The sequence below is a fragment of the Eleginops maclovinus genome, chromosome 15 (genome assembly GCF_036324505.1).
Source record: "Eleginops maclovinus isolate JMC-PN-2008 ecotype Puerto Natales chromosome 15, JC_Emac_rtc_rv5, whole genome shotgun sequence".
Classification (NCBI taxonomy): Eukaryota; Metazoa; Chordata; class Actinopteri; order Perciformes; family Eleginopidae; genus Eleginops; species Eleginops maclovinus.
The window spans coordinates 5,656,688-5,684,640 of record NC_086363.1 but is presented as its reverse complement, the minus strand read 5'-3'; the positions used below and the strand labels follow the sequence as shown (position 1 = coordinate 5,684,640).

The window sequence follows — 27,953 nt, the reverse complement described above, 5'->3', positions numbered from 1 at the left end:
CTGCCTTTGACTTCGGCCTCAGAATGTCGAAACACAAGAGGATATTATCGTGTTTGTGGGCAAATATTCAGAGATGAGTGATAGTTTTGTTAGACTGACCTAATAGTGTGTCTCCGTTGTTCTCTGCATTAAATTTTAACTCATGGATGTCCTTGTCTGACATAGCAGGGGGTTATTCTGGCACAGAAGGATGCCATCTGTTCAGCCTAGAGTGAAATGAATAGGATCTCTTCTAGGTCAGGATTGAACACTAATAAGACAGGATTGGGGTAGAATTCTTTAAAACTTTGGACTTTCCAATAGACTTTGGATCAGCAGCCAGTTGCAACAATTAGAGAAAGAACACATCCGTGCAGAATGGATTCTTGCTGACTGATGTGACAAGCAGCACAGAATGCATCCTCTTCCCTAAAGTTAGAGCAAAGCTGAGCCAGATAGCTCAAAAATCTCGGGCCCCCTCACGAGCTGTAAGCAGAAACGCCAGCTGGAGGAGCTGACACGGCCCTCAAAAAACCAGCCATCCAAGAACCAAAGCCAGGAAGTGTTTCAAACTGAGCAGGTAGGGGACGTGTGCAAGATGTCCTTCCAGAGGGCCTCATTGCAGAGCTCCTCCACAGGCGGAGCAGGGCGGAGGCAGCCACCTAAACAACCTGCACGGTTGGCCAGAGAGGGGTGGGCTGTGTCAGGGGAGGGACTCTGCACTGACCTACACCAAAACCTATAGTGTCAAACTACAGTAGAGGAAAAGATTGAAGCCAGGTACGTTTACACTGTTCCTGGATGAAGTTTGTTTGACCCAAACAGCCTGAAGGTATTTAGGAATCCCCTCTCTCCCTCCAGCTCCATCACCACAACTCCACCTCAGCCTGAAGGCGAGATCCACTTGGCGACACAGCGGCTGCCCTGCTCAATGGCCCAACAGCAGGGCTTTTTACCCGAGCATAAGAAGACCCACGAAGATCAAACTCCCCTTGACCTGGCAAAGAAAACCTATCTCGAGACTGACATCGGCAATGTGAGGAGGAATGACGATCCACGGGAAGTAGAGACATCGCCACGGCAGGATATAGAGGAGAAAAACGTGATCCCACCTCCTCCACAGTTCTGTGAAGGCTTTGAATTGAAGTGTTCCTTTCCGGAGTTTCATCGTGACTTCCCCAGATACCCCTGCAGATCTGCCTCTCCGCCCAGGGGCACCAACATGGTGAGTGATGAGAGTCATCCCGGGCTTTAATCAAAGCCAGGCCGAGGAACATATGTTATGATTGGAGAGGAAATTGTTCCTCACAGAGTTTGAAGTGATGCCTGAATAAATCAAGGCTGCATGATTTGAGTAAGTCGCTCTTGATTTTTCTGGGGCTTTTCTGCTCTGCAATTCAGAGTGGGGAAGAAATAGGCAAGTCACGAAGAGGTTACTTTGTCTTATGCAGTCTATGACGTTTTATTTTAATTAAGAATATAAGAACATCATACAGGAAGTAATCCAGACATCAGAACATAAGGAAAGAAAACAGAAAGGAAAGATATGAATAGAACACTATGAAAGAAAACCTTCCTTTTATCGACCCAGGAAGTTCGTTCTGTGTTGCAAAAAACAAAGTACAAATACACAAATAAATATGGCTGCCAAACATTTAGTTATTCATACATATTCAAGCCCTTATCCCCACATATACTTTCATACCCATGTACACACACTCACTGATAGATACACAGATAGATTAAGATGTAGGTACTTAATGCTATAACAATATACAATGATCCTTTTTAGGTTTACTCTCACTGTCTATAGTTGCAGCAGGCGGTCATTTTTAAGAATACGCTCTGAAAAAAGGCAAAGTTAGCCACTAGCTGGTGAAAAAAGTAAATTATGTATTGCTTCTTTAAAGAAAAATGTAAAATATGTTTACACACGAGATAAAAAGCCATCATAAGAACTGACTGCAGACATGCCTCCGCTCAGGTGATCTGTGAGCGTGCACACGAGCGCTGATCATGCTGACCACTGACCAGGCTTTTATAGTTGCGCGCTCATTAGCATTCTACCCATCAGCAGCTTCTCCACACACAATCCAAACTGAACAATTACTGACTCAGCCCCCTCAGCCGCATCTACCTTGTCACATCCATCATTTAGTCAGCTTGAGACATCACCTTGCAAAGATGACTGTGTAAACAACTGCTTCTCTTCAGGAATAGCAACCGGTGGTTTCCTCACTTGTCACTTAAAGACAAGCCTGAAGGCTCAAACAGCATTTACTGCATAGTATATGTGCAGTGTCAGCATGACATTTATCTCTGCTGTAGATGATAGGCCATCTGGCTATCCTCTTCTTGTTTCAATATGTCTTATTTCAGTCTCTAAAAAGCATGAAGCAGCATTATTATGACTGTTTGCACTACCAGGACAATCTGTAAACATGCGATTGCGCTGGTCACAGAGTTTAGATTTGCGGTCTGTCAGTGTTTCCCCTGGAACCCAAAACACTCTTGACAGATCTCTGAAAGTGGCTCCGCTGCCATTTAATAATAAAGCAGAAGATCACATTGCCTTAATTTATTGTCTGATTAAAATTCAGCCTTTGCCGTCACCTTAGCAACTGCTTGAAAAAAGGTGGGTGGTGTGGGCGCTGAGAGAGGCAGGCATGTGAGCCTGTTCATCGTTCAATGTAGTGTGCAAATGTGTGTGCAAAGTTTCTCACACAAGTCCTTGCACTTGTGCGAGCGCAGTAACGGAACATTCTTCACAGGCACACGACCTTCAGCTGTGCACTCGCTAAGGATGCAAACTCCAATCGTTCTGTATCTTCCCCCCCGGCTTAAAGGCATGTTGGTATTCTGATTCTGTCTTTGCAACGATTGCTCCCTCCATTAATAAACCTAGTTGACGTTAATCCTCCTTCCCAGCATCCCCCAGAAACATGATAACAGGGCAGCGTGCGATCGGGCCTGCACCCTAAATCTGAAGGAGGAATGAGAAAACTGTGATCCATAATTCATCGCCTTCAGAGAGAGGGCCAGCAGCCGCAGACTTGTATAAAATGTTTTCTCCCTCACGGTGTGGGACTCGAGATTCAACAGATTGGACCACCTGTTCCCCCTCACCTCCCCCCTTCTCTGCCTCCTATCTCCATCTCTTTCCACTCCTCTTCATGTCTTTCTCTCACTGCTTCACTCCGATTCAGCACCTAGACAAGGATATTGAGTTGCTGCCAGCATCCCTCGTGGGGGGGCTTGCTATGTATCTGCAGTCTGGCTGCAATAGAGGTTTCCGCTCTCCCTGCGCACTCCCTCCTCCCTTCTTTCCCCCTCTCTTTTATCACTCTCACACTCTAGCTATGATATGATTGTTCTCCTCTCACCTCGAGTAAGCGCAGATGTAGACAGCCTGATGAGGGTTTTCTCACGAGCGTGGAGGGAGCGGAGCGAATGAGGGAGCAGGGAAGAGATAGAGGGGGAAAAAAACGTAAACAAAAACAGAGAGCGCGCCCGCTGAATATGTATGTTCTGTTTGTGTTTGTGCTGCAGCGATGCTCTACTTGGCAGGTGTGTGGGTCCCCTCCACTAACATGCTGTCATTCCCTTTAGGTACCTGATGAAGAGATGGACATCATCAGGTAAGCTTTCCCCCCTCTCTCTCGCTCTCTCTCTCTCTTTCTCTCTGCACATATCTTTCTGCTCTCCATCATCACGCCCCCGCGTTCTCCCAGTCTTCTTCCTTTAAGCTCCTTCCCTCCCACTCTTCCTTTTCTTTCCACTCTTGCACAGTCCCTCACTCCCTCTCTGTCTTCTCTCCCGCTCGCTCTTGGAGTGGCGTTCTGGTGTCGGCGGCGGCAGCGGCGGCGGCAGTGTTGGTGGGATGCTGTGCATGTACTGGGGGTTTCTCTAAACTGTAAGAGGGGAGCTGCGTTAGCATATAGAAGGGGGGTTTTCTCCATCTCCCCGGCGAGAGGCTCAGGCGGCAGGATTTTTATCTCTCAGTCTTCGGGATGAAGCTCTGCGTGAGCGGAAGGTACTGCCTCACCGTTTGCATCTCTGATTTGGATTACAAAGCTGGTTGTGTGTGAATGTGTGTGAATGTGTGTGTGATGTGGCTGCACTCACAGTATCAGTGTGTGCTCTCTGTGTATTGATGCTGCTTTTATGATAGTTTGTCAGAGATAAAAAGGTGTTTTTCTTTGCTGCTGGTTGTATGCAGGGAATCTCTTGGCTTAAAAATTCACTGCAGCGTATGTGGCGTTACTGTAAAGGTTTTTTTCTCTAAGGAATCATTCAGGGTTTTTAAATTGTCTTCAATGTGTTATGTTGATACAAATGTCCATCACTGACTCTTAAACATCTGCTTCTGCATGATTTCAGGCAGTCACCTGTCGGAATGCACCTATGGCACTGATTAATTACTCTGCATGGCAGCGCCGCTTCTCCCCTGGGAACGGCTAAGCAGTAGTAGCTCTAATCAATGTTTTTTTATGTATTTAGATTAACCCGACAGTGCTAATCATTCACACAAGGCCTAGGTAATAACTGAACTGATGCCTTCACATGCCGGCGTAAACAGATTTTAATGAGTTCATTACAAAATTACAAGTGCTCACCCACTTTTCTGATTAAAGTCGCATTAGGCAGGAATTAAAGCAAACAAGATGCAGGAGAGAATCCTCTTCTTCTTTGTGCAGTTCCTCTACCCCTCTGTTTCTCACTTCCAGTCCTACCATAGACACGTTTTAATTGATATTATTACTAATGAACCGTTATTAATCCGGCACAGCTGCAAATACATCCCGTGCTTTCCCTTTTGTGTTCGATTATTAATGGTATTATTACGATTTCAGGCAGATTACAGTATGAAAGCCGTTTAACCAGCTGATAAGGGGATAATTAATCTGACGGGGTGTTTCTGCAATATCAGGCGTCAGTTGTCCTCACCTCCGTGTCACAGCTTTAATTGAATTAAAGCAGCTTTCCCGAGATAAGGAGGGGTGCTCCCATGACTTTACTCCTGGCTTTGAGCTGAATAGGAAACAAGGTGGCCTCTGAAGACGCTGTGAGGAAGTTAAACAGGAAGCTGGATCTACCTGAGAGTCTGACCTTACATATTCATCCCAGCCGCCCCCACATCACATCTCCGAGATGCCTCCCAGTCTGCGTGATGAAATGTCCTGAAATCTCTTGCTCTCTCTTGCTCTTCCTCTCTTTCCCTTCACAATTTCTGTCCCTCCCTCGGTCGAGCTCGTCCGCTGGGTTCTCTGTGGAGCAGATAGAGATGCACATTTTTCACAGCACAGCAGGGAGCTCCAGAGCGGGGGAGAGACCTCGGTTGGATAAACAGCTTTTAAGTTTTCTTTTTAAATGGTTTAAAACATTGAATATCTAATGTAAAATAAAAAGCAATCTTCTTCTGATGTTTTAAAAAGATGAGATTGACACTGATTGAAAAGAGAAGTGACAGCCGCTCTGCCAGTATGAGTGACAGGACCAAAATTGAATGCTGCTTTTCGAAAGACTGAAGAGAAAATAACCGCCTCGGGTGGCAGGAAAACAAAAGTTTTGAAAGTCTTGGGATCTTTAATGATGAGATTAAGTTTAAGTGGATGTCATTCTTTTGTAATCTGGAGTCAGTTTAACATTTAAACTACCAGCATTAAACACGAAAGAACAGTGTTGAATATCAGCAGCATTTAACATCATTAAATGGTGTTTTACACATTTTGCATTCTGCTGGGAGAAAATCATAGACGTTCAAATAACAAAATATCACCAGTCACCAAGATCCTTTAAGTAGCTGTTCTGGAGAGTTTAACCATATCACATGACCTTAATCAGCAACCCATTACACTACTTTAAAGTTGAGTTCAAAATATAGTCCCTACCCTGGGAATAGTTGTTACAGTGTTTATGTCTTTTCTGATGCGTTAACCAGCGGCAGATTAAATGCAAAACCAACATGAAGTGTTAGGCCTCCTCAAAAGCCTGAACAGAAGCATCTGCATTTGTTGTTCCCCGTTCATCTTTTCAAGGTTTTGTTTTTGAAGACAATTTTAGACATTTTGTTTAATTATACTTTTAACTTGCCACTTGACTTCTTGCTGAGTCCATTGATTCGGAATCTGAAGCCACAAGACGGTTAGCCTGAAGACTAACAGCTAGCCTGCCTGTAATGAAATCTGCCTATCCTCCAAAGCTCACTAATATCACGTTCGTTTAATCTGTATAAGAATCAACACTCAGCGGAGACTTCCTTGAATTTTGTCCATGCAACCAGTGGAGGAAGACTGCAATTAAATGTTATTTTCAGTGTTTTTAAAAAATATTTGTACTTTTTAAAGCTGTTCTGATCTATGTTGTGTCAGAAAATTGTGGAAATGTTTTGTTTATTATTATGTAGTTCTAATGTCTTGTATGTCAGTCCAAATCCCAAAGTTTATTATGATATAAAATGAGATTAAAGCTGAAAAATATACATATTTGAGAGGTTATAAAACAGCCTTATTTTCATCAAAAAATCACTTAAGTCAATGTTTGTCACCAGGTATTTTTTTCTCCGTGTACTGTTTGATTATTAGTTGACTGATCATTGCAACGGAGACTTCAGGAAGTTAAGTGGCAACACATTTTTCACTTTGGCTGTTGTACAGATCAAACAAACAAGATGGGTGATGGTGCTGGCAGGCAGATTTGGTTTCCCTTGGTCAGGGTGAGGCTGTCTGTTTTCCACTCTTTATTCTAACAAAAGATAACTTGCTGCGAGGTAGCTCATATTCAGTTGAGAAGCAAAAGCTTTTAAAAGTAAACAAAATGTAAAACTGTTCATGTGATTTCAATTTAAGAGCCTTGTCTGGACCACTTCTGATGCTTACTTGCGTAACCACTTGCTGATTAACATTAATAGCAGATATTTCAAACACTTCAACCAATATATCACGCCTGATGGATTGGGCATCCATTGAATCACTTTTATTATAGATGAAGTGGTGATACAGAAGAGCAATAGCAGACATTTGTATGTATGAAAGTGGTGTGGGAGAGCGGATGGTCTGAAGAGGCTAGAGGTGAGTTTTGATCAGCTAAAGTGGACAGTGTTGGTCTAATCCTCCGTCCTCTGTGGTCTGAACAGACTGCTCTCTCTCCCACTCTGTGTCTGGCTCTCTCTCCCAGCTGGAGCCCTGACAGCTCCCCACGGGGTTATTTAAGTGCATCTTATTATCTAAACCCCATTATTCCCGCACCCCTTTGCCCTCTTCAGCACCAGCGGTTAGACCTTACAGGTCAGATTTATCCTCGTGACGATGATCAGTTAATGGCTGAGTGGCCTCGCTGCACAAACAGCTGCCATAACTCAAGTTTTTGAATTAAGCATTTACATAGTAATCTACAGTATGTGTTACCTCAGCTCATTTCTGATGTAAGAGAACTTGGCACTAATTTAATGAAAATGAAATGAGACGTTTGCTGAACAGCAGCCACCACTGATAGAGGTGTACTTATGGTAAATGCTAAACTAAAGTGGAGAAGAGTTTTTAAAGTCATGTCAGGAAGTGTATGTTGGATGAATATATATTATATAGACAGTCCCGGAAAAAATGAAGAAACCACTCCGTATGTTTCTTAAATCTTTACCTCTACATGTATGGCAGCCATTCCAGTGTTTGTTGAATTTCAACCCAGAGAAATGTCAGTAGTTTAGTTTATTATAATACAAAAAAGACAAACCTATTAAAAGTAAATCTGTAGAAACTGATAATGCTGAAGTGGTCTCTTCATTTTTTCCGGAGCTGTATATATATATTATAGATCTTGTGGGAAGGTGTATAAATAACATGGCCCTGCATGTGTTGTATTGGCCAATTTCTGGTCCCAACTCGTCCCATACAGACTAGGTTTAAATCACGTAGTAAATGTTGTCAATTCAAACTATTCGCTAGTTTAGGCAACATACCAACTTGGTTATGTTCAGTAAAAAATGTTGGTTTTGGTTCAAAAAAGTATGCTTCTCACGTAGTCAATGTAAATCGGTTAGCTTTTTATTTTACACAAGATACTAACTGGAGTCCCTCTTGGTGAAAGTCATGTGTTTGTTCCACCCATCCATCCACTCTGTAATCCTTCCAATGTAGACCAACAAAAAGCTCAAACATGTGTAGATAACACACAAAACTGTTTGTTCTTTCTGTTCAGCGGTATCAAGCTGAATGACTGTAGGCTCATTTTCACACCACACCAAAGAAGGCTGTGGCAGCAAACCCCCCAGTGTGTTGCATTTTGGGCAATGTTTCCAAAGTGTCAAAAGGAAAATATAGAAGCCCACACAGCAGAGAGCAAATACTGTACTTTCTTTGAGGGACTGTTAGCCCAGTATTTTTGTTTTGTTTTACTGCGGAACATCTATTCTTCTGTTGCTCGGTTAGATGAAAAGATGGCTAAATATGAAGATAGCAGCATGCAAACAAATATCACATATCACCCTCGTGAAACCGTGATGGTTTTACACTTCAGTTTTAAACCAACACCATATAACATGTTAATTAGAGACATTTAGAGGGCCTGGTAAGGGTTTTTTATTTTGTATTACCTTGCTAGCTGCATCTAGTCTTTGTACTGAGAGAAGATCACAAGCTGCTTAGCGTAGCCTCGTAGTAATAACAGATAAGAGAGTGGTAACGATTTTCTCAAATTCAAGCTCAGCAAATATTCCACAACATGTTCTACTACACCTTAACAACCAAACAGAGACATTTCAAATCAAAGTGAGGGAGGTTTGAACTAAATTAAAAACACAAATTAAGTTTTCTTCTGATTTCTGTCTGCGATGATCCCATACTGGAGGTCACGGATTACCTATCTTTTTTTTACGGCCCTATTCTGGAAAGCTGTCATAGTGCTTTCTATAGATTCTAAGTATTGTCTTTATTTATATTTGTAAAAGCTTCATTCATGCATCTCTGAGTTGAAGCTTTTTAGGCTTCCTCTGGAGCGTAATGGACGGACCTTTAAGTACATCTAGCCACCCGCTATATGTGTACCAGAGGAAAATGCTTATGGACACACACACGCACCCACACGCACACGCACGGACACACAGGGCGGTACACTGCAGGCTCCCAGATTTGCAGAGGTGGTTCCTTTGTTGTGTCTAATCACTACCTGTCCATTCGAGCTCCACTTGTAAACAATATGTTGTGATGGTGGGCGTGTCGTGTATCTGTGTGTGTTTGAGCGTAGTTGTGTGTGTGTTCTATTTTTAATGAGCTGAACCCTTTTGAAGGCTTCTTGTGCTTCTTCGTCCCATCTCGTTTTTTGTATTATTATGGATGAAAAGAAAGCAAATGCTGGCCTTTTTTCTACAAATGCCACAACATTCAGCTACCCTAAAAAAATCATTGTTCAGCCAATAAGTCAGAAACCCCCCCCCCAAAAAAACGATGGTATTGAGTTGACAGAATTGTAGGTTCTTTATAATTTACTTTATGCGGAAATGTAAATGCTAAAGCAATTCAGACCCACTGGTTTGGAACACACAGTAATCAGAAGGAAACCTCAATCTTTTGAGTTTCAAATTGAGTGAGAGGTTACGCAAGAAGTTTCAGGGTAAGTGTGTAAGTGTTTTCTGGGTCGGAGAAAAGAGCAGGTCTCAGGGGCTTTGTTAGGACAGCTCTCAGCAGGATTTACTGGCACCATAACACGATTTTCCCGTCCAAAGGCAGACGCTGTTTTTTGTAGAACAAAATGTTCTTGTGTGCGTTTGTTTAATTTGCTTAGTGTGTGTACTGTATGTGTGTGTGGGTGTGAAGGCTCAATAGCTTGGGGTTTTTTCTTGCCTCTACTCCAAACTTGTATTTATTTGAAATTGAATAATTTATGAGAACACTTTCGAAGTTTTGGTGACAGCATTTTAAGTTATTTTGTAAATATGCTACTCCTGTTGGCATACTCGCTCAAGACTGAGGTTTTTCTTCATATGATAAAGTGTCGATGCTACAAGTTTTCAGTCCTAATTTTGAGATTTTTGGCAGAAACAGACTAGCTCTTTAACCCTGTTTCCAGTCTTCATGCTAAGCTAAGCTAACCAACTGCTGCATGTAGCTTCATATTTACTGTACAGAAAAGAGACTGGTGTCAGTAATCTCATTTAAATCTCGTCAAGAAAGTGTATTTCCTAAATATTGAACTATTTGTTTGAAGCTAAAACTGTCTAGCTCTGTTGTTGGAGTCAGACTCAATTAGTGCTGGGCATTATATCAATTTAATTTATGATGTATGTAGGATAATGTCTGACATTTTGGGTATTTGAGTAAGTGGCTTTTCCTGTTTTGAAATGTTATTATACCCACATAACTAATGATTATTCATCAAAGTGTGTTAATACTTTATGAAAGCACCAATGGCCATTCCTACGATATTGTTGCAACATCACTATTGAGGTATTTGGTGACGTTTGGTTTCCCCATACTGCCAGATTTAGACTCAATTTCCCCTCTGTGTTGTCTTTTTGGATTTGAGAAGATACGGTACATTTTTGATTTTGTATTTGGAGTTCAGCTTGCCTCCGTCACCTCTCCCGCTCATCCGGACACCCTCTCTGGATGTTTGCCGTGATTACACTCTCCCCTGTGTCGAGTGCCATCAGCCTCACATGGAATCCGTTCAGCGGGTCGTTACGCCGCGATGCTGCTAATGATGTTGGTAGTTGGTGTGCAACTACTTAGTTTTGCTGCTCCTGAGTTAATCAATACTGCACAGAGAAGCAGCTAAACCCACACACACTGACAGAATAGCTCTCCAGACTGTTGATTTCTTTCTATGGGGTGGTTGAGTCATACTGTACATGTCGTTTGGCTGCTGGAGGTTTCGCTACCTTGTTAATCTGAAGGCATTCAGGGCAGAACCAGCGTCTTCTTCTTCTGCTGCTGGATGAGTCAGCCGCGAGGGTCCCCCCCCCCCCCTCCGCTCTAATGCTGAGGTCTGGGCCTCATATAAAGGGCTTTTCCCTGAGAGCTTATCTATCTGAAAGGTAGATGCGATCAGCGAGGCAGAAAGGGAGAAACAGAAAAGAAGATGAAGGAGAAATTATGATCTTAAGTGGAGGCTTCACACCCAATCTGTTTCCTTTTCCTCTCTAATTCACTTCTCTCCCTTTCTCGTATTTGGCTAAATTGCAACTACTCTCCCCCCTAAAAAACCCCTTCCTGCTTTTCCTCTCATCTCCATTCCCCAACTTTAATGTCCTCCTCCTCTACTACCTCCCCTTCCTCTTCTTTTCAATGCTCTCAAATGTCAGCATGGCACGAGTGGGTGGCAGGCAGCGGCATCTGAACGAGCCCCGTCTCTGGTTTTGCTGCAGTGTGAGGCTCTGGCTGAAGGAAGAAGAAGCAGGGAGTGAATGAGCGAGGGAGTGAGAGTAGCTGTGCGTTGGCGGGTCGACAGCGGACACCTGACATGGCCCGAGATGTGTCGCAAGCAGCTGTCCTTTTTTTTTTACTTATCGTAGAGGAGGTTGGTTTATTTAATTCCTTGAAATTTGGGGATTGAATGGGCACAGCTGATGCCGCAGCACACACACACACACACACACACACACACACACACACACACACACACACACACACACACAAAACATGCGCAGGTACACACTCGCCAAAGCCACATGCACAAAAACAGATTCACACCCACAACATCTTTCACACACAAACACACACACACATCCAGAGCTATGACTCAGAGGGGAGCAGCTGGAGTGAAGGCTCCAGTGGCGGTGGTGAGCTGTCACCATCTGGAGGAGGACATGTCTCTCTGCCTCCTCAGCCAGCAAAATAAATCACCTCGCTACAACTGTGTGTCAGCAGATCAACATGTGTCTCTACTGTATGGTGCGCCATCAGGTTTCTACTCGTGCGTATGTTCGGTATCTATCAGCGTACCCAGTGCTGTAAGGTAACTAAGTAGAGTTACTCAAGTACTGTACTGTTTTCCTACTTTGTATTTCTACCCTACTACAATTCAGAGGTACATCGTGTACTTTTACTCCACTACATGTATTTAATACCTTAGTTTCAGAATTGGATTAATGATGTGAAATATAATCAACACTTAAATGAGACTTACATTACACCTGGATTAAAATTCCCAAGCAACTTCACAGGATACAAACAAATACAAATTAGCTTCGCCTTTACCAGCTTTGATTACACTGTAACGCATCTTTAATGACAATCAAAACATATAATATATATTATTCTGAAATGGACCAATCTGCATTATGAGTACTTTTGCTTTTGGTACTTTAAGTATATTTTGATGGCAATATGGAGTACTTTTCCCCGCTTTGAACGTACCAAATGTGACGCTCTCCCCGGCTACTGCAGTCACAGACTTTCCTTTCCGAGTGGACATTTGGTGCTCGGATCAGAGCAGCCTTGATCAAGCTTTGACGGGCAGTCTCATCTAATAACGCACACTATTTGTCTGCAGGCTGACAGCCGCACCTGAGCTGCGGACGCCATCCTGACACACACATTTGATGGGAGTGTGGAGATATTTGGAAAAGAGTCTTCGGTGCGTTGGCCTTGTCCAACACTTTTCATTCTGGGTGGATGCGTCAGTTCGTTGTCCTCTGTGTTGTGACATATGAGAGTTTGAAAAGGGTTAGAGGGATGTTTGTCTTTGCTGATAAGTCTGATATCTGCGTGTCACAAAGGCCTTTCGTCATCCACCAGTGATATGAAGCAGCTAGTGTCCGGTCAGAACACGAACACAGGCATAAAACCTAAAACATAAATGTCCTTTTCTTGTAAGGGCCCTGAAAGCATTTTCCCTGTCAGCCTCTTACATGTTTTCTATTTCAATTCTACATTAAAGCAAACAATGTTCAGCTAAAATTAGACCAGTTTTAGTCATTTCTGTTTTTCGAAGTGGGCTTGGTGCAGATGAAAAGTGACTGTGTACACCAATCAGAAACATTTCAAATAAAATGTGTTATGGGGTTGTTCGTGCCCGATCCTTGTCTTTGTTTTATTATTTTTCTTCTGAACTTTATCTTTGATTGTAGCTTATTAAGTCATACGTGTTGGTCTAGAGGAATACTTCTAACCTAAAATGGCTTGATACAGACGTTTCAAGAGCTTCAATACAAGCCATGTGTGATACATAGATTGGGAAAACATAGATTTGAGTCAAAAGTAACGCACATTGTATTGATTTGTGGATTATACCTGGCCTTCCCTTTGGTACATTTGTCCTAATATCATTTTTGAACTTTCTTGTAAAACAGAAAGAAGCCCTCTCATTTAAGACTGAAGGAGTAGGACCCAAACTTGACATTCACCACTGATGTTTTAGATTCTTTCATTTTCACTCCCACTGAATGTTCACGGGAAACAGCGCATTGTGACACACAAAAACACTAACATTTTCCCAAAACCTACATCACCTGGAGAGGATTTTAACCTTTGAGAGCTTTAAAATAGCTGGTTCCTTTGAATTCAGTGCAGAGTTTAATGCTGGTTCAGCTTTTCTTTTCATGCAAAGGACAAAACTGTGGGGAATTTTGCAATCAAATGACTATCAATGCAAAATGTTGTCCTTCAAATCGGATGGTTGAACCGTAGTTACTAATAGTTTGTGTATTTGCTTTGTTTGGCAGGGTCAACACAGGTAGAGCACTCAGTAACTGTGCAGGCCGCACTTAGCTGGTCTCCTTTGGGAAACTAACACACACGACAGCTCCCTGTGGTCAACCCCTATAAACACATGAGAGGGAAGGAACACAGACAAACCATGAAAAAGATATACATTGGCAAAACCGCCTTAAAAGTCCCCCGAAATGGCGGCAAACATCCGAAAAAGAGGTAAGAGAGAAACATCTCAGACGCCATCTCTCCATCCGTCCTCATTTTTTTATCTGTTTGTCCGTTCATCCGCCCACGGGGTGTCTCCTCTTGCCACCCAGTGGTGCGAACGCACCCTCATCCCGCCTCTCAGAGCCCTAGGAGTCATGCTGCCTTGTCATCTCATCTCCCTGGAATGAAAGCACTCATTATGTCTGACTCACAGGAGGTCACTAATGGGGGATTTTTTTTTGTTGTTCATATTCCTGGAGCTACTTCACGTAAACTCGTCCTCTATCTGACAACAAACACCTGTATTCCCCTGCCAATGCCTGCCAATCAAAGAGCTGCAGGAGTGGGGGCTGCTGGGTAATGCAGCACTGAAATGCCCTGCAGTCAGTTGACACATCCATTGAAACACTCTGTCGGCAGGTGTTGTTGTTTTACTCACTGACGGCTTTGTGGCAGTCGCATGATAAAATAAACAACATTCCAGATCCAGTGTGATATGATCAGCAACAATTTAGCTCCTTTTTGTCATTTAGCCTTTTATGGTACTGTATCCAGTCAAGAGTAGAGTTTATGTAAAAGAAAACCTTAGAACACTGGCGTAAAGTATACCCCCGCAGCCCCCGCGAGGCGGGGGGGCCCCGGCCCCCCTCATATGAGAACGGGCCCCCTACCTCTATACCCCAAAGCGGCCGCCGACAGCATGTTAGATTTCTACTAGAGCGGCCGCGGCCGGCCGCAATTTTGAAAGACACTACATGAAATAATACTGCGCCAGTGGATACATGAACAACTTACTTTTATTTTGAAACATTATTTTGAGTAGGCTAGTTGTAAGGAGGCCGTGGCAGGTGGCGGTGGGGGGCCCCAGTCTAAGTACCTGCAGGGGGGCCCCAAGTGCTTGTGTTACGCCAGTGCCTTAGAATGTACCACAGTCTTCACAGAACAAACCTCAAATAAATGTATATGTAGGACTTTTGATTATATATTGCATTATTATTATTTTTACTGCCACAAAACCTCTTGCGGACATCGATGCCTTGACATTAATGCTAAAGAATAGTGTTTGAATCCCTTCTTCTACACAACTATAGTTTAATTTCACTTTCTTTAAGTCGCTCATTAATGCAACCTCAAAATGATCATGTCAGTAGTTTCTTGAAGACAAACTAAAGTTCAAATCATGTCATTTGTCGTATTTATCTGATGACTCCTGTCACTGAAATGTAAATATCTCATGAGATTTCTGCCTCTATTCTAGAGCGACTCTGCCTCTGACAAATTGGATTGTCAAGGTGCACATCCCACAAGGGTTGACACGCCTTTAATTACAGTACCTTTATTCAAGAGGCTAAATAAAATATATATACCGTTGTGATTTATGTGTTGGGCATTAATTCATATCAGTAATACCTTATTTATATTATGTGTGTGACAGTCGACAATTAATAATCCAGCTGAAGTGGTTTATTAGACAAAATCAATATGTTTGATTTAGAAAGAGCGTCAGAGAAATAGCTACAAATGGATATTCTAGTCTAAGCACCTTTGCACATGCTTCTTAATGAGCTACAAATCCGATGATACTTACACTGAGTGACCTGAAAACATTAAAAGAGACCTGTCCCTGATCTTTCTCTCAGTCTTCCTCAGTCCCCACCTTCTGGATCTATGATCTGGTTATAAGAGAGAGAAGGAGAGGAAGCGAAAAGAGCTGCGTGACGACATCTCCATCCCCTCTCTGCTATCTGTTATCTGGCTGCAGATAGAGTCATTACCCTCCCTTCTCCATCTGTCCGTCAATACAGGGTCCATTAAGCCCAGCCGTGCACATTCAGATCCATCACGGCAACAGACATTTCCTCTTTTCCCACTCACACTTGCCCTTTTATTAGATTGAAGCCCAGGTAATGCACATACTCTGAAAATAGTCATCATTTTGCTGTCTGGCTGAATTACGTGTGGGGGGTATCGCTGTTCCGTAAATCTGAGACTTCACAGTCTATTCATGTGATGTATTAGAGTTCATTGGCTCATATTTCATCGCAGATTACACCCTCCCTTTTTTCTCTGTGGGACCAATCTCACTGATGATTGTGTTTCTGAGATGTGCTGCAGAGCTTTAATGCCAGAAAGAGAAACCTAATGCCCAAATAACTTAAAATAAAGAAAGAAAAAGAAGCTCTGTTTCCTTTGCTTACCCCCGCCTGGATCCTTAATGACAGATCTGTGTTTTGGTCCCATGTTTTTCCCATACAAAGCACTTTCTTACGCAACTTTTCAGCTTTTATCACCCTCTCATGATGTTCCCATCACCGCTGCATGGCCGCTCTCTGTGCATTAAGAAGATATGTAGACCCTACAAGTCAATTTAGATAAGCATACACCCAAGTTACAAGCTTGTTTCCTGCGCCATATGCCCTGAACCAAGTCACCTGCTGTGTGTCTGCGTGTGTGTGTGTGTGTGTGTGTGTGTGTGTGTGTGTGTGTGTGTAGCTCAATGCTGGAGCAGAAGGAGGACTTAAGGAAGCGGCTCTCCTACACGACACACAAGCTGGAGCTGCTGCAGGGCGAGTTCGACTCCACGCGGCAGTACCTGGAGACGGAGCTCCGGCGAGCCCAGGAGGAGCTGGACAAGTTCACTGATAAACTGCGCAGGTAGGCAGCACAGGTGGAGGAAGTGCTCAGAACCACTATCCACTATGCACAATGTTAGAGTAAATGTACTTTGCATTTCTATATATCAAAACCAAGTAGGTAGAGAAACCAGCTTTGTACAATACTGCATATTAAGGATACTGTAGGGGAAAAAATGACTTTCATGGGGAAGTAGGTAATATTAAGGAATAAAAGTGGTTATTTTGTGGGGAAATTAATTGGAAATATAATTGTTTACTAAGGGCGGTGGATCTTCCATCTTTCCACAGACAAAATCTATCACTTCATAATAATCGGTATGTTGTTTTCCTCTGAAAAGAACCAGTTGAACTCTTCAAATGCTTATGATAACATGGTGAATCTGGACTTAAAGTGTAATATCATTAGGTCATCCCCTGCAGGCATTAAACGCAGCAAGCAGCATCGTGTGTGTGCGATGAGAAGTGAAGCGATCTGGTTCCTCGACTAAATAAACACAATTTGTCGTAAATGAAAGTCACAGTTCATTTGTGACTTTAATCTCAGAGAGATGTCATTCTCTGTAATGCATAGCTCTACTATATCTCAGAGAATATTAGAAAACATTACTTGTACATTTGTTTTCTTTTGTTTTTAATTAGTTTTAGAAAAATCTCTGGATACTACCTCCCTTTGGCTCAGAATAGTATTTCTATTTTGTTGCCTAAAAGGCCCGCTAATGTGCTGTCACGAGGTTTTAGTAAAACTAATTTCGACTGCAATTGCTATTGAAAGAGAAACCTGGGGAGGCAATGAAAAAAAAAGCAGAGTCCAACAACTGAAAATAAACAAAAATACCCCGAAACAGTCCTTTCCCAAATAAGGTCCTCTATTAAAAGGTTAAAAAAGGATCCAGTGAGATGAGACACTCAAGCTTTCTATCCTTTTTTAGTTTTTCACTCCGTTTTCGGCTACAAAGTGCTGCATGGAACGTTCAAAGCTCAGTATGTACCCATGGGTTTCCATAGTTAGCCAGCCGTGTGTTCTGGTCCACTGAACAGCAGCTTTAAGAGGAGGGATGTTATACACTGTGGGGGTTTGAGGCACAGGCCCTTATAGCCTAAATAGAAAGGACAGTATGCATTCATTCTCTTGTGGCTGATGAAGGACCAGCTCACTTCTTTCATATAAAAATGATAAAATCAGAAACATCGAATTCAGAGAAACCAAGAGACACATTTAGACTATTTCCCAAACACCAAATGATGAAATTCTTTCTTGGAAACTTCCCTGTAGACTAAAGGAAAGGAGATCTTTACTATAACGCATTAGCAACGTAACTGCTTTTTGATCCAAGAAATATTACTGTAGCTCTAAGAACACCAAGAAGAAGAAGTATTTGTTCTTGGAAATGTGAGTTCTCTGAATGAATCAGTAGAATCAGTTGTGTCATCAGCATTTTGTCCCAGCTCAGGAGTGTATGGTGGAGATGTCAGATGTCAAGAGCAGATTGTAATCTTCACAATGGTTGAATTGGAGCGGAGCCGAACTACATTGAAGGCCATGCCGTCGACTCTGCACAGAAATTGGCACGACAACAAAAATCAATATTACTTACGAAGAATTTATATAATTACGGACAAAGAATGTCACCTTGCGGTACACCGTAAAAGCCCTTCGCTACTAATGACATGTTTTGCTTATTGTTACTTCCCTGAAATGATTGACCTTCACTCACTACACGGGGTGATTGATTGCTGTTGATTCGTGGAAACACGGTATCGGATGCAAAGTATTATTTAAAACCATCAATGCACATAGCTTGTGTTAACCTAGAAAAACAGAACACTTCAGATGTTTCAGTCCATAACAATGCAACGGTGAAGAGTATTGCAGGTCTTAGAGTGATCAACACATTGTTCATGGCTTTATTATCTTTGTAAATTATATTACTTAATCATTTTATGGTATTTTACTCTCCTGGACAGTAAATTAGAAATGCCACGATGATAAAAATCCTCCAAACAGTCAGAAGTAATTGTAAGAGGTGCCATTGTATGTGTATTGTTGGCAGTTTATTTAATTTGGATTTATAATGCAATATTATTTAGAACAATTGGTGGCGAGGGTTAGCTGCACAGGGGGTATAAAAGGGGTCATAGGCTACCGGAAACCGGGAGGACACAGGAAGCAGATGCTCACAAACATTCACACTGGAAGATTCATTCCTGGTGTTGTACAAACTCTGAATAAACATCAAACTAAACTGCATCCAACAATCGGAAAATAATCTGTTATGTGTCTGACCACTCTCACATGGCAACAACAAATCAAAATTACCTTTACAGGATTGGTTTTACTGATAAAACCAGACATTTGACATATAAATATACTTAATACGTAATAGATATCGATGTTAATGATGCTTAAACACTGAGTTGGTGTTAGTCAAGCCTCTCCACTCAAGCCCAAACATTGCTCAACATTGGAAACAACAATTACTAATCCTTTTTCTGAGGAAGGATAACATCAAAACAAGAAAGTGATCAACGGTGAAGTCACCCCCGGGGCAAGTGGCAAGTTCACCTTCAGGCAAACGTCTAAACACGCGTCAGTAATGTTTATTTACTGTCACTGCAAAGGGGAGATAAAAAGTTTCCGCACTGCAGCCTGCACCCCTTAGATTTATGTCGGGGACCCCTAGATCGGGATCCACCGGGCATAGGTAGTGAGTGATTCACATTTTGGACTTATAAAGTACTTCTCAGCTTCTGGATCCAAAATAAAAGCATTAGCTTAACCATGGCATCAGTAGAGGGAGGTCAGTGAGATGTGAGAACGACTCACGCGCTGCAAACCGTGGTAAGGTGTTTATCGGTAGCGCGTGTCCTGCTGAGCCTCCAGTTCTGCTTATGTTCAGTTTGTAGAAGTCTACTCTGTTCTGTAATGTATGTGTACTTATAAGTCCGCAAGTGAACATTTATTGTGTCCTTTCAGAATACAAAGCAGCTACTCAGCACTGCAGAGGATCAACCAAGACCTGGAGGAAAAGATCCACAGAGATGTAAGCGTGTGTGTGAGTGTGTTGTGAATTCCCATGCTGGTCGACACAGAAGAAAAAGAAGCGCCTCAGCGAGTCACAGGGTTCAGATATGGTGGAGAAAACTCGGAGAGACGATTTGAATATGACTGCCCTGCTGTTGGTAACACTGACGTTAATTACGGCCTATTACAATTGGCTGTCCTCCTTCCGATGGCAGAGTGATAGCGAAGCCATTGTTCCTCAGCGCGCCGCACCTCACTTCATTTGTCAGACGTAGATTTAGCCGCTGGAAAGATGTAATTAACCAGCCTGCCCGAGAACACTGTATGACAATCAGGTGTCGCTGCTGTTGAATGGACAGCTGAATGCGTTGGTAAGATAATAATCGTCTCGGCCCTCCTCGTGATTACAGCTCTACAGCAGCGAGACTCCGGGTCAAAAAGGAGCCGAGGGTCACCCAAGTTTTTTGCTAGAAAAAATGGTCATTTTTATAACGGCTTTTACTCTGGTGAAGCGTCGAAATCAGCCGTTATTGATTCACCTCACGTATTCCCGCCTCTCAGGTGTGTGAGAGGTGCAGAGTAAGTCTCTCGCTTGTTTACCCCAGAGGTGCCACAAACCCATCTGACCCCGTGGCCCTGCCAACTATAGCGAATGTAATTACAAGACAGATAAACACAGTGATATGCTTTGAGTGCTCACACAGCGGAGGAAAGAGCCTGAAGAGAGCCAATGTTTGCACACAACGTCCCTATTTTTTCTATCACAGCATTTTTTTCTTTCACATATAACCTCTAACACTGACAGGACTTAAACGCTACAAACAATGAATCCACACAAACACCACCATGCTTCAGAAAGACAAACATCGGCTCTGTCCACATCAGCCAACAAGAAGAGGACATGTACTCCTGCGTAGCGCTCGCTCTGTTTACTGAAATCATGGTTTCTTGGTTACCCATAGTAACCAACAGATTCAGCTACTGTATGTCCTGCTGCCACTTCTCAATGTGTGAAGTTCTTTAGTGTATCTATCCTGTGTTTATATTTAGAGCATGCTGTTCACACACCGTCTTAGACAGAGATTATATTACACAATCATCAGGCCAACAAGTTCCAAACTTCAAACTGCCTATTAAAGCTTCTCATGCAAAACTTCAGAGGTTTGATTGCTTTATTAGATGATGAGTTTGGTGGTTTGGCTTTGGGTTTGAATGTGATAAAATAGCGATAACAACAAAGAATATATTGAGTCAAATGTTGTTCATCAAACTAGACAGACAAGTCAAATCTGCTCAGAGTTGTGAAAAACTGGTTATAATAAACTTGGACTAGACTAAAAAATTCAAGTGTTGATAAATCTATAAGTCGTTGTTCAATGCTGGTTATGTCTATAATCCTCTCTCTTGTCTTCAGTCTCAGCATCACGACGATGAGAAGCGAGCGCTCAGCAGAGAGATCATCGTCCTCAACAACCACCTGATGGAGGCCAAACTCACCATCGAGAAGCTGCAGGAAGACAATGTAAGCGCCTCTTTTATATTTAAATGATTAAACCTATATACTAATGCATATTATCTCCACCCTGTTTGCCTGTCTTTGCAAAATACGTTTTATTTGTCTTTTTTTTAGTATTATTACTTTTGAGATACTTTTTGTTTTGTAGATTTTTCTATGTTTAGATTGTCACAAACTAAAAGATCAAACACAAAACTGGAGAGGCAGTTCAATGCAAATCAAGGCAAATGTATTTATATAGCACATTTCAACAACAAGGTGATTCAAAGTGCTTTACTGGAAGCATTAAAGCAGTCCAAACTTATGCAAAACAACGACATCATGAATACATAATCACATTTAAAAACTGTCTTTGAAAAGCCAGGAGAAAACAAACAAATCAAGCTAAAATAGAATAAGATATGTATAAAAACACAGTTACAGTGCTGTGAACCGAGGTATATTTAATCTGATTAACCTTCCTCATTTTGCACACATCAAAAACACTCTGATTCTGGAAGTCAAAACAGGCAGAGTGACTTTAAGGGGTAGAATTACCATTAGAAAAGATGACAATACTTAACAAAATAAGTGAATATCTAACTCTAAATGTCTTTTTTATCGTGTCTCCATAGGACATGTACAGGAAGGACTGTAACCTGGCCGCTCAGCTTCTGCAGTGCAACAAATCTCTGTACAGGGCGCAGCTCTCCGAGGTGAGGCCCACACTGACTGCTACATGTCAGCTTGTATTTAAAATTCAACAAAAGTCACAAGCAACCTTTTTGACCTGACACGTGCACAGTTCAACCTGCACTTAATTTACAATGATAGATAGCCAGGTACTGTGAAAGGGAACGATTCGGTGAGATAGCTGTGATTTGTGAAAGAAAGAACAGAGTGAGGAGCATTAAGATACATTTCCACTCATCGTGACATGAAGATGGCCCAAAAAACATAAAAATGCCGTCTGGACTATAAGTGAAGGTCATCTTGCCCTTTTGAGAGGCAGGAGAGATTAAAGAGGAGTGATGAAGTCTGTGGGTCACTGCAGTACAGGGAGGGGGGCGGGGGGGGGATGCTGCTTTACCTTTTAAGTGTCCGCGTCTTCTGAGGTAATTCCAACGTCCTCTTCTCTTTTTCTCGTAAGGTCTCCCTTTCTGCTTTGTCGCTTGTTAGCAGACCCTATACACGATAGCAGGAGGCGTAGAGCGAGGAGGTCATTGTCCACTAGTTAATCGATTGCGGAAGGCGTCGTGCTCGCGGACGGGATAAACCAAATAAATAAATAAATGGGTTGCGAATATACTTTACCGGCCGTTAATATACCTGGGCGGCCCGCCCAAGTAAAGTCTATGTGTGGGAAACCCTGATGTGAAAGGATGAAAACATTATTTAAATATTACAAAAAGTCGTGGGATATCTAATTACATTTACATACAATTTGAAGGTACTTGTCCTCCCTTCAGTATTTCTATTTCCTGCTATTTGGCGGCTTTAGTTTTACTTAAATGTTATAAGATGTGATAATGTCTTCTTTTACTTGTTCTTGTTCTGCTTCTTTTTTTTTACGAGGTTGAGTACTTATACTCATATACAGTGAAGGAACTAAGTATTTGATCCCCTGCTGATTTTGTAATTTGGCCCACTTACAAAGAACTGAACAGTCTATACTTTTAATGGTAGGTTTATTTAAACAGCGAGAGACAGAATATCAAAAAGAAAATCCAGAAATGTAGGTTAAAAAAAAGATGTAGATGGATTTGCGTTTCATTTGATCGTGCCTTAGAACTTGGTGGAGGAAGCCTTGTTGGACAGCACAGAGGTCAGGTGTTTCTTGTAGTTGGTCGCCAGGTTTGCGCACATCTCAGGAGGGATTTTGACTGTGGACAGGTGTCTATTATCCAGGTAAAGAGTTGATATTAGGAATACTTTTTTAAAGCGAGAGGACTTGACCTCTGTGCTGTCCAACAAGGCTTTCTCCACCAAGTTCTAAGGCACGATCAAATCCTTATTTCCTCCAATTATATGCAAATCAATTTACACATTGTTTTATCTACATTTCTGGATTTTCTTTTTGATATTCTGTCTCTCACTGTTTAAATAAACCTACCGTTAGAAGTACAGACTGTTCATTTCTTTGTAAGTGGGCAAATTAACAAAATCGGCAGGGGATCAAATACTTATTTCCTCCACTGTACAAATATATGTATAATTTGATGCATATGCTTTTGTACTTTTACACACTCAAGTCAAATAATAAATTCATGCCTTTTCTTACAACACACTATTTCTACAGGGTTGTATTGCTATTTTTAATTGACTAACATATCTGAGTACTTCTGAATACAGTTCTCTTTGATTTGTTTTACATGCAGGCTTTGATGTGAAATGTAACAGTAGCTCAAATCTTATGTCCAAACCACCAGCGAGACAGGAGCCTTTTTCCTCTCTCATATTATGCAGCGACGTCAGTGTAATTATTCTGCACCAGGTTTTAGTAATCATGTAATTGTTTGACGGTGATTAAGCACGACGCACAGTGGGAACTACTTCAAGGCACGTCATGCGGAAGTGTGGGGGACAGCTCACCGTTCAAGGAGAAAGAACTTAAGTGTTGAAAAATGTAAATGTGGGGCACACTGCGGCCTCATCGTGCTACTGCTCGTGAAAACAGACGCACGTTGGTATCGATGAGTGTCTTAACACCAGGCCAGCTTGGCGCCACTTTCCGCTGCATCAGCCCTGGGCCCCGTGCCTCGCTCATGCGACACGAGTGGCTTTTTAAAACTGGCAAACATCCAAAAGGTAGAAAATGGCTGAATGGAAATATCAATGCAAATTGCATTTGGTTGCGTAAGACTCATAGAATTCCCCCCTACACGCAAACACATGCTCTCTGAACGCAGTTATAGGATCGGTTATAGAGTGAAAAACTGTTATGCAGGCTCGACGCCAAACATAATGGGGGTCAGAGGCTACACATGCACACTTTGTATGTGCGCTAGTGTCCTGTGGGCGGGAGCTAATCGAAAGCATATTGATGAATTGTGCTGCAGCATTTTTGAGGAGTGCAGTGGCTCTTCAGCGCCTACTGAAGTGCTTCAGCCGTTTGTTTTGCTGCAAAACAACCACAGAAAGGATGTAAAAACCTATCAAACTGTGTGGACAGTAATTAAGTGGCGTTTACTTTGGTTCAAGTTGCGATGAAACTGTTTGGATGAAATGTCTTTTCATATTAGTCTCCTCTCCGTCTACAAAGTTATAATTAGCTTGGCTCTCATCGCCAATTAGGAACAACTGACTGGATTCCTGTTGATGATGTGCTGCAGTCGGCTTTATGCTTGTTGCTATGGAGAGGCACACATAGTGAAGGGAGGATTTTTTTATTATCAAGGAAATGCTCAGAATAGTGAGAGCAGTGCCTTTATTTTCCAAGGAAGCAGCACCTCTACCTTCACATCTTTAGAAACTCTTGCCACTGAATATGACACAGATAAAGGTATTCCAGTCAAATCAGGTAAATGGACTCCTCTGCAAACTAACCAATGTGAATACGGCATTAAATTAAGCAGAATGCACTGGCTAACATTTTGTAAGCACCATTTTGGAATAAAAAATAGGAGGAAAACACTCACAAACCTAAACGAACAGGGTTTTCTGCTCTAGCTTTTACTACAATTTAAGCAATTTACAGAACAACAAAGGGGACAACAAAGAAACCAGGCAGAACAGAGCTTACTGTAGAGGAAACAGGAGGAAGGAGAAGCAAGGCAAACAGGAATATATTGTGAAACACAGTCTTTGTGGTTTTTTTATTCATCAACTGGAGACTTTGATAAATTCAATCAGGTCGAAATCAATTGAAAGAGGGACGTCTGATTGTGTTGGACAACTCGTATATGTTTAAATAAGATCCAAATGCAGCGAGTAAATCATGTTTATTCTCAAAGAAGAAGAGTTGATTAATATGACATAATGATGACGTCTTGCTTTCATGCACTATTTTCCATCTAGATCACTTCATTAGACTTCTCACTCAGTGTGACAGGAAGCTATTTGCACTGAATACGATACGGTGCTTTGGATATTCTATAATCATTTTGAAGCCCTTAGATGTTGTAGTATGTAAAAGCCTTCCTTATCAATCTAATAAATTGAAAAAAATACTTACTACGAGAGATTACAACAACATAGGGATAAAACAGCAGGTTATACTTATAAAGTGTGCAAGTATTACTAACAGCATTACCAGTATTAGAAAACTATACATTGTGTACTATATGATATGATAATACACTCAGATAAATGTAGTAAAATCAGTCAAACAAAAAAGAAAACCCATTGGTAAAGCAGATCTCAGTACAGCTCCACCTGTTGGGACAGAATCATTCATGTATTTCTCTATTCTCTGACCCTGCTAGCTGCCGGCTGATTTTCAGGAGCGGCTCACCATGCACATGGAGGAGTCTCCTCTCTGCCGCACCTACTCTGACTCCGTGGCGGCATCTCTGATCGGCAAGGTGCTCGAGAAGCCGGACGAGGCCTGCAGCAGCAGCCAGGCTTCGCGTTCCCCCAGCCCCCAGACTCAGGAACACACTTTTATTTTGGAGAGTTTGGGACCCGGAGAGCGGCTCAGGCTCCGCGCAGCCTACAAGTCCGACCTGTACAGCAGCGACACAGCCCTGTACTGCCCTGAGGACCGGCACCGCGAGAGGAGGCCCAGCATGGACGTTCACGGTGAGAGGAAGCTGCTCTACGGGCCCCAGATCTCCACCGACAGCACCCCGGAGGAGGGGTCAGTGGGTTTGAGGGCTGGTTTCTCCCAGGATCACTTCTCTAAGTTCCCCGCCACGCTGGGTGCTGGCTCCAGCTCCTACTCCAGCTTCAGCGGCGGGGGCTCTGAAGACAAAGGCAACGGGCCGCCCAGCAGCGCAGCGTCCTCCCCACATCACCACTCCCTCTACATGGAGTGGAGGGATGCAGGGGACTATGAGAGAAAGAGTGACTCTTCCTGGGAGGGGGACAGTCCAAGAGGATTCCCCAGCACTCACCCCTTCCAGCAGACGGAGCTGAGCCACCACCAGAACGGCAGTTCGCCCGTCTACAGCCGCACCATGTCCTCCTGCTTCAGCGAGCCCTACGAGCCGCTGCCGCCCTCTTCATCCCCGAGTGTCGCCTACGGAGACAGTCGGCGTGGCAGCACATTGGCTCCCGAGGAGGAGGAGCTGATTGGGCGATGGAGACAGCTGAGCGTGGAGGACCTGAGTGCCCACAGCTACCGCAGCCCAGGCCGGGCTTCACCCTACAGCTTCTCAGAGCAACACTTCTCCGTCAGGCCGTCTAAGATCCGCCTCGGCCCGCTCTACAGCAGCTTCCAGGAGGGGGCTGACTTTTACCATCAAGAGGGCATGGACCCAGTGTGGGTCGCCGCAAGCCCCAGCCCCGAGTGCAGCCCGGGGCCGAGCCAAGCCCATCTGTACCGAGCCGAGGACAGCCAGGGGTCGGAGCACAGCCTCTACCACTCAGGGAGCTCCAAGGACAGGGAGGGTAACGTGGCAGCGGGCGGCCAGAGCGCAGACTATGTGGACCCGAGCCCAAACAGCTCCACCGAGTCCCTGAACCAGAGGACCCTGGAGTTGGCCGCAGAGCTGCAGCACTACCAGGTGGAGATGCACAGCCTGCCTGCACCGGGGAGCGGGTCACCACCGGCGGTCCCACCTCCTCCGCCTCCCTATAACCAAAAATTTGGCTCCCTAGGACTTTCCAGGAAGGACAGTTTGACCAAGGCGCAGCTCTATGGGACACTTCTGAACTGAAGGACTGAACAGGTTTATTCTTTGATCGGATGATGCCCTGGTGTGTCCCGCTACACCTTCTGTTAGCACCACCATTGGTTTGATAGCAGCCAGGGGGATAACCCAGCCTCATGAACATGAAGCTGATTATTGAAACGCTTTGAACGTACGGCAGTGAGTGGCATCCGTTTACACCACAAGAAAGTCCTCAAGAGTCAAGAGGACCTCAAGCTGAAAGGCCCCTTCTAATTTATAAGAATGTGTATGTATTCAAATTACAAATGTATAAATATAAAGTAATATTTAGAAATTCAGTGATATATTTTGTATGTAGCTGTTGGCAAGAAATACATTTAAAACAATCAAACAACAATGCAAATCTTAAGTAAACCTGGAACCTGTAAATACATTAGAAAACTGCCAATCCAAACTATATAATTAAGATAATTAATAATAATTTAGATTTGACCTCCGTATGAAGTGACATTAATCCCGTCATTATTTTTAGTGGACAGTGTTGGCCTTGTGAGGATTTAAATGTTGAACAAAGGGAGACGACAAAAGTCAATTAATCACTTAAATGAGAACTTAGTTTTTCTTCTGTTCATTGGATTTGACAGTATTGGTGGGTGTGTTAATTGTATTGATGGAACGTTTTCAGATCTGTTTTAGCAGTCGGTATTTTTTACATTTTTGCTCATCTATATCCCACAGAGAGGTTTTTGGTCCTGCCCCCATTCTACCTCAGATTCGGATGCCCACACCCCATCAAGCCACTGTAACCCTGTTCCTTTGACGGCAATGCATGTTTATATATTTTGGTTGTTTTGTTCGCCTAATAAAGCACAAATTATACATATATACAATCCCAAGCCTTCCTTTAATGTTCAGACGATGCTCTGAGGGGACTTTAAATATACTTTAAAGCACAGTTGTGTATGATCTATGGCAGATAATTACATGTCCGCTATTGAACAAGTTGAGTGGTTGAAGTGGGAGGAGGGAGACCCTTCATCATTCAGACTCATGTTGCTGCAGCCATGTGGTGCTGCATGCTGAGTCATTGCAAAGCTCTGCCTCATCACCGATTGTAAATCTAAAAATAGGTTTGTGGAGACAGATTTCTGCCAAGATCAGCAAACTCCAAACAGAAAGGAAGGTTATTTGTGT

General features: G+C 42.8%; 1 protein-coding gene across 4 annotated transcripts; it reads left to right on the top strand.

The window, feature by feature from the left end:
* The first annotated feature begins 3,330 nt into the window (after window positions 1-3,330).
* si:dkey-174m14.3 (uncharacterized protein LOC563117 homolog) lies at window positions 3,331-27,208 on the top strand. 4 transcript variants are annotated; one of them, XM_063902464.1, is made up of 8 exons: window positions 3,331-3,500; window positions 3,589-3,617; window positions 13,637-13,841; window positions 16,326-16,487; window positions 19,443-19,509; window positions 20,905-21,012; window positions 21,621-21,701; window positions 25,410-27,208. In XM_063902464.1, exons 3-8 carry the CDS (start codon window positions 13,744-13,746, stop codon window positions 26,802-26,804), a joined length of 1,911 nt encoding a protein of 636 aa, XP_063758534.1. In that variant the 5' UTR covers window positions 3,331-3,500; window positions 3,589-3,617; window positions 13,637-13,743; the 3' UTR covers window positions 26,805-27,208. The 4 variants fall into 4 exon arrangements, with proteins under 4 accessions (XP_063758534.1, XP_063758536.1, XP_063758533.1 ...); XM_063902466.1 differs by lacking the exon at window positions 13,637-13,841 and having other exon boundaries at window positions 3,438-3,500; XM_063902463.1 differs by lacking the exons at window positions 3,331-3,500; window positions 3,589-3,617 and adding an exon at window positions 3,776-4,012.
* Window positions 27,209-27,953: the final 745 nt, after the last annotated feature.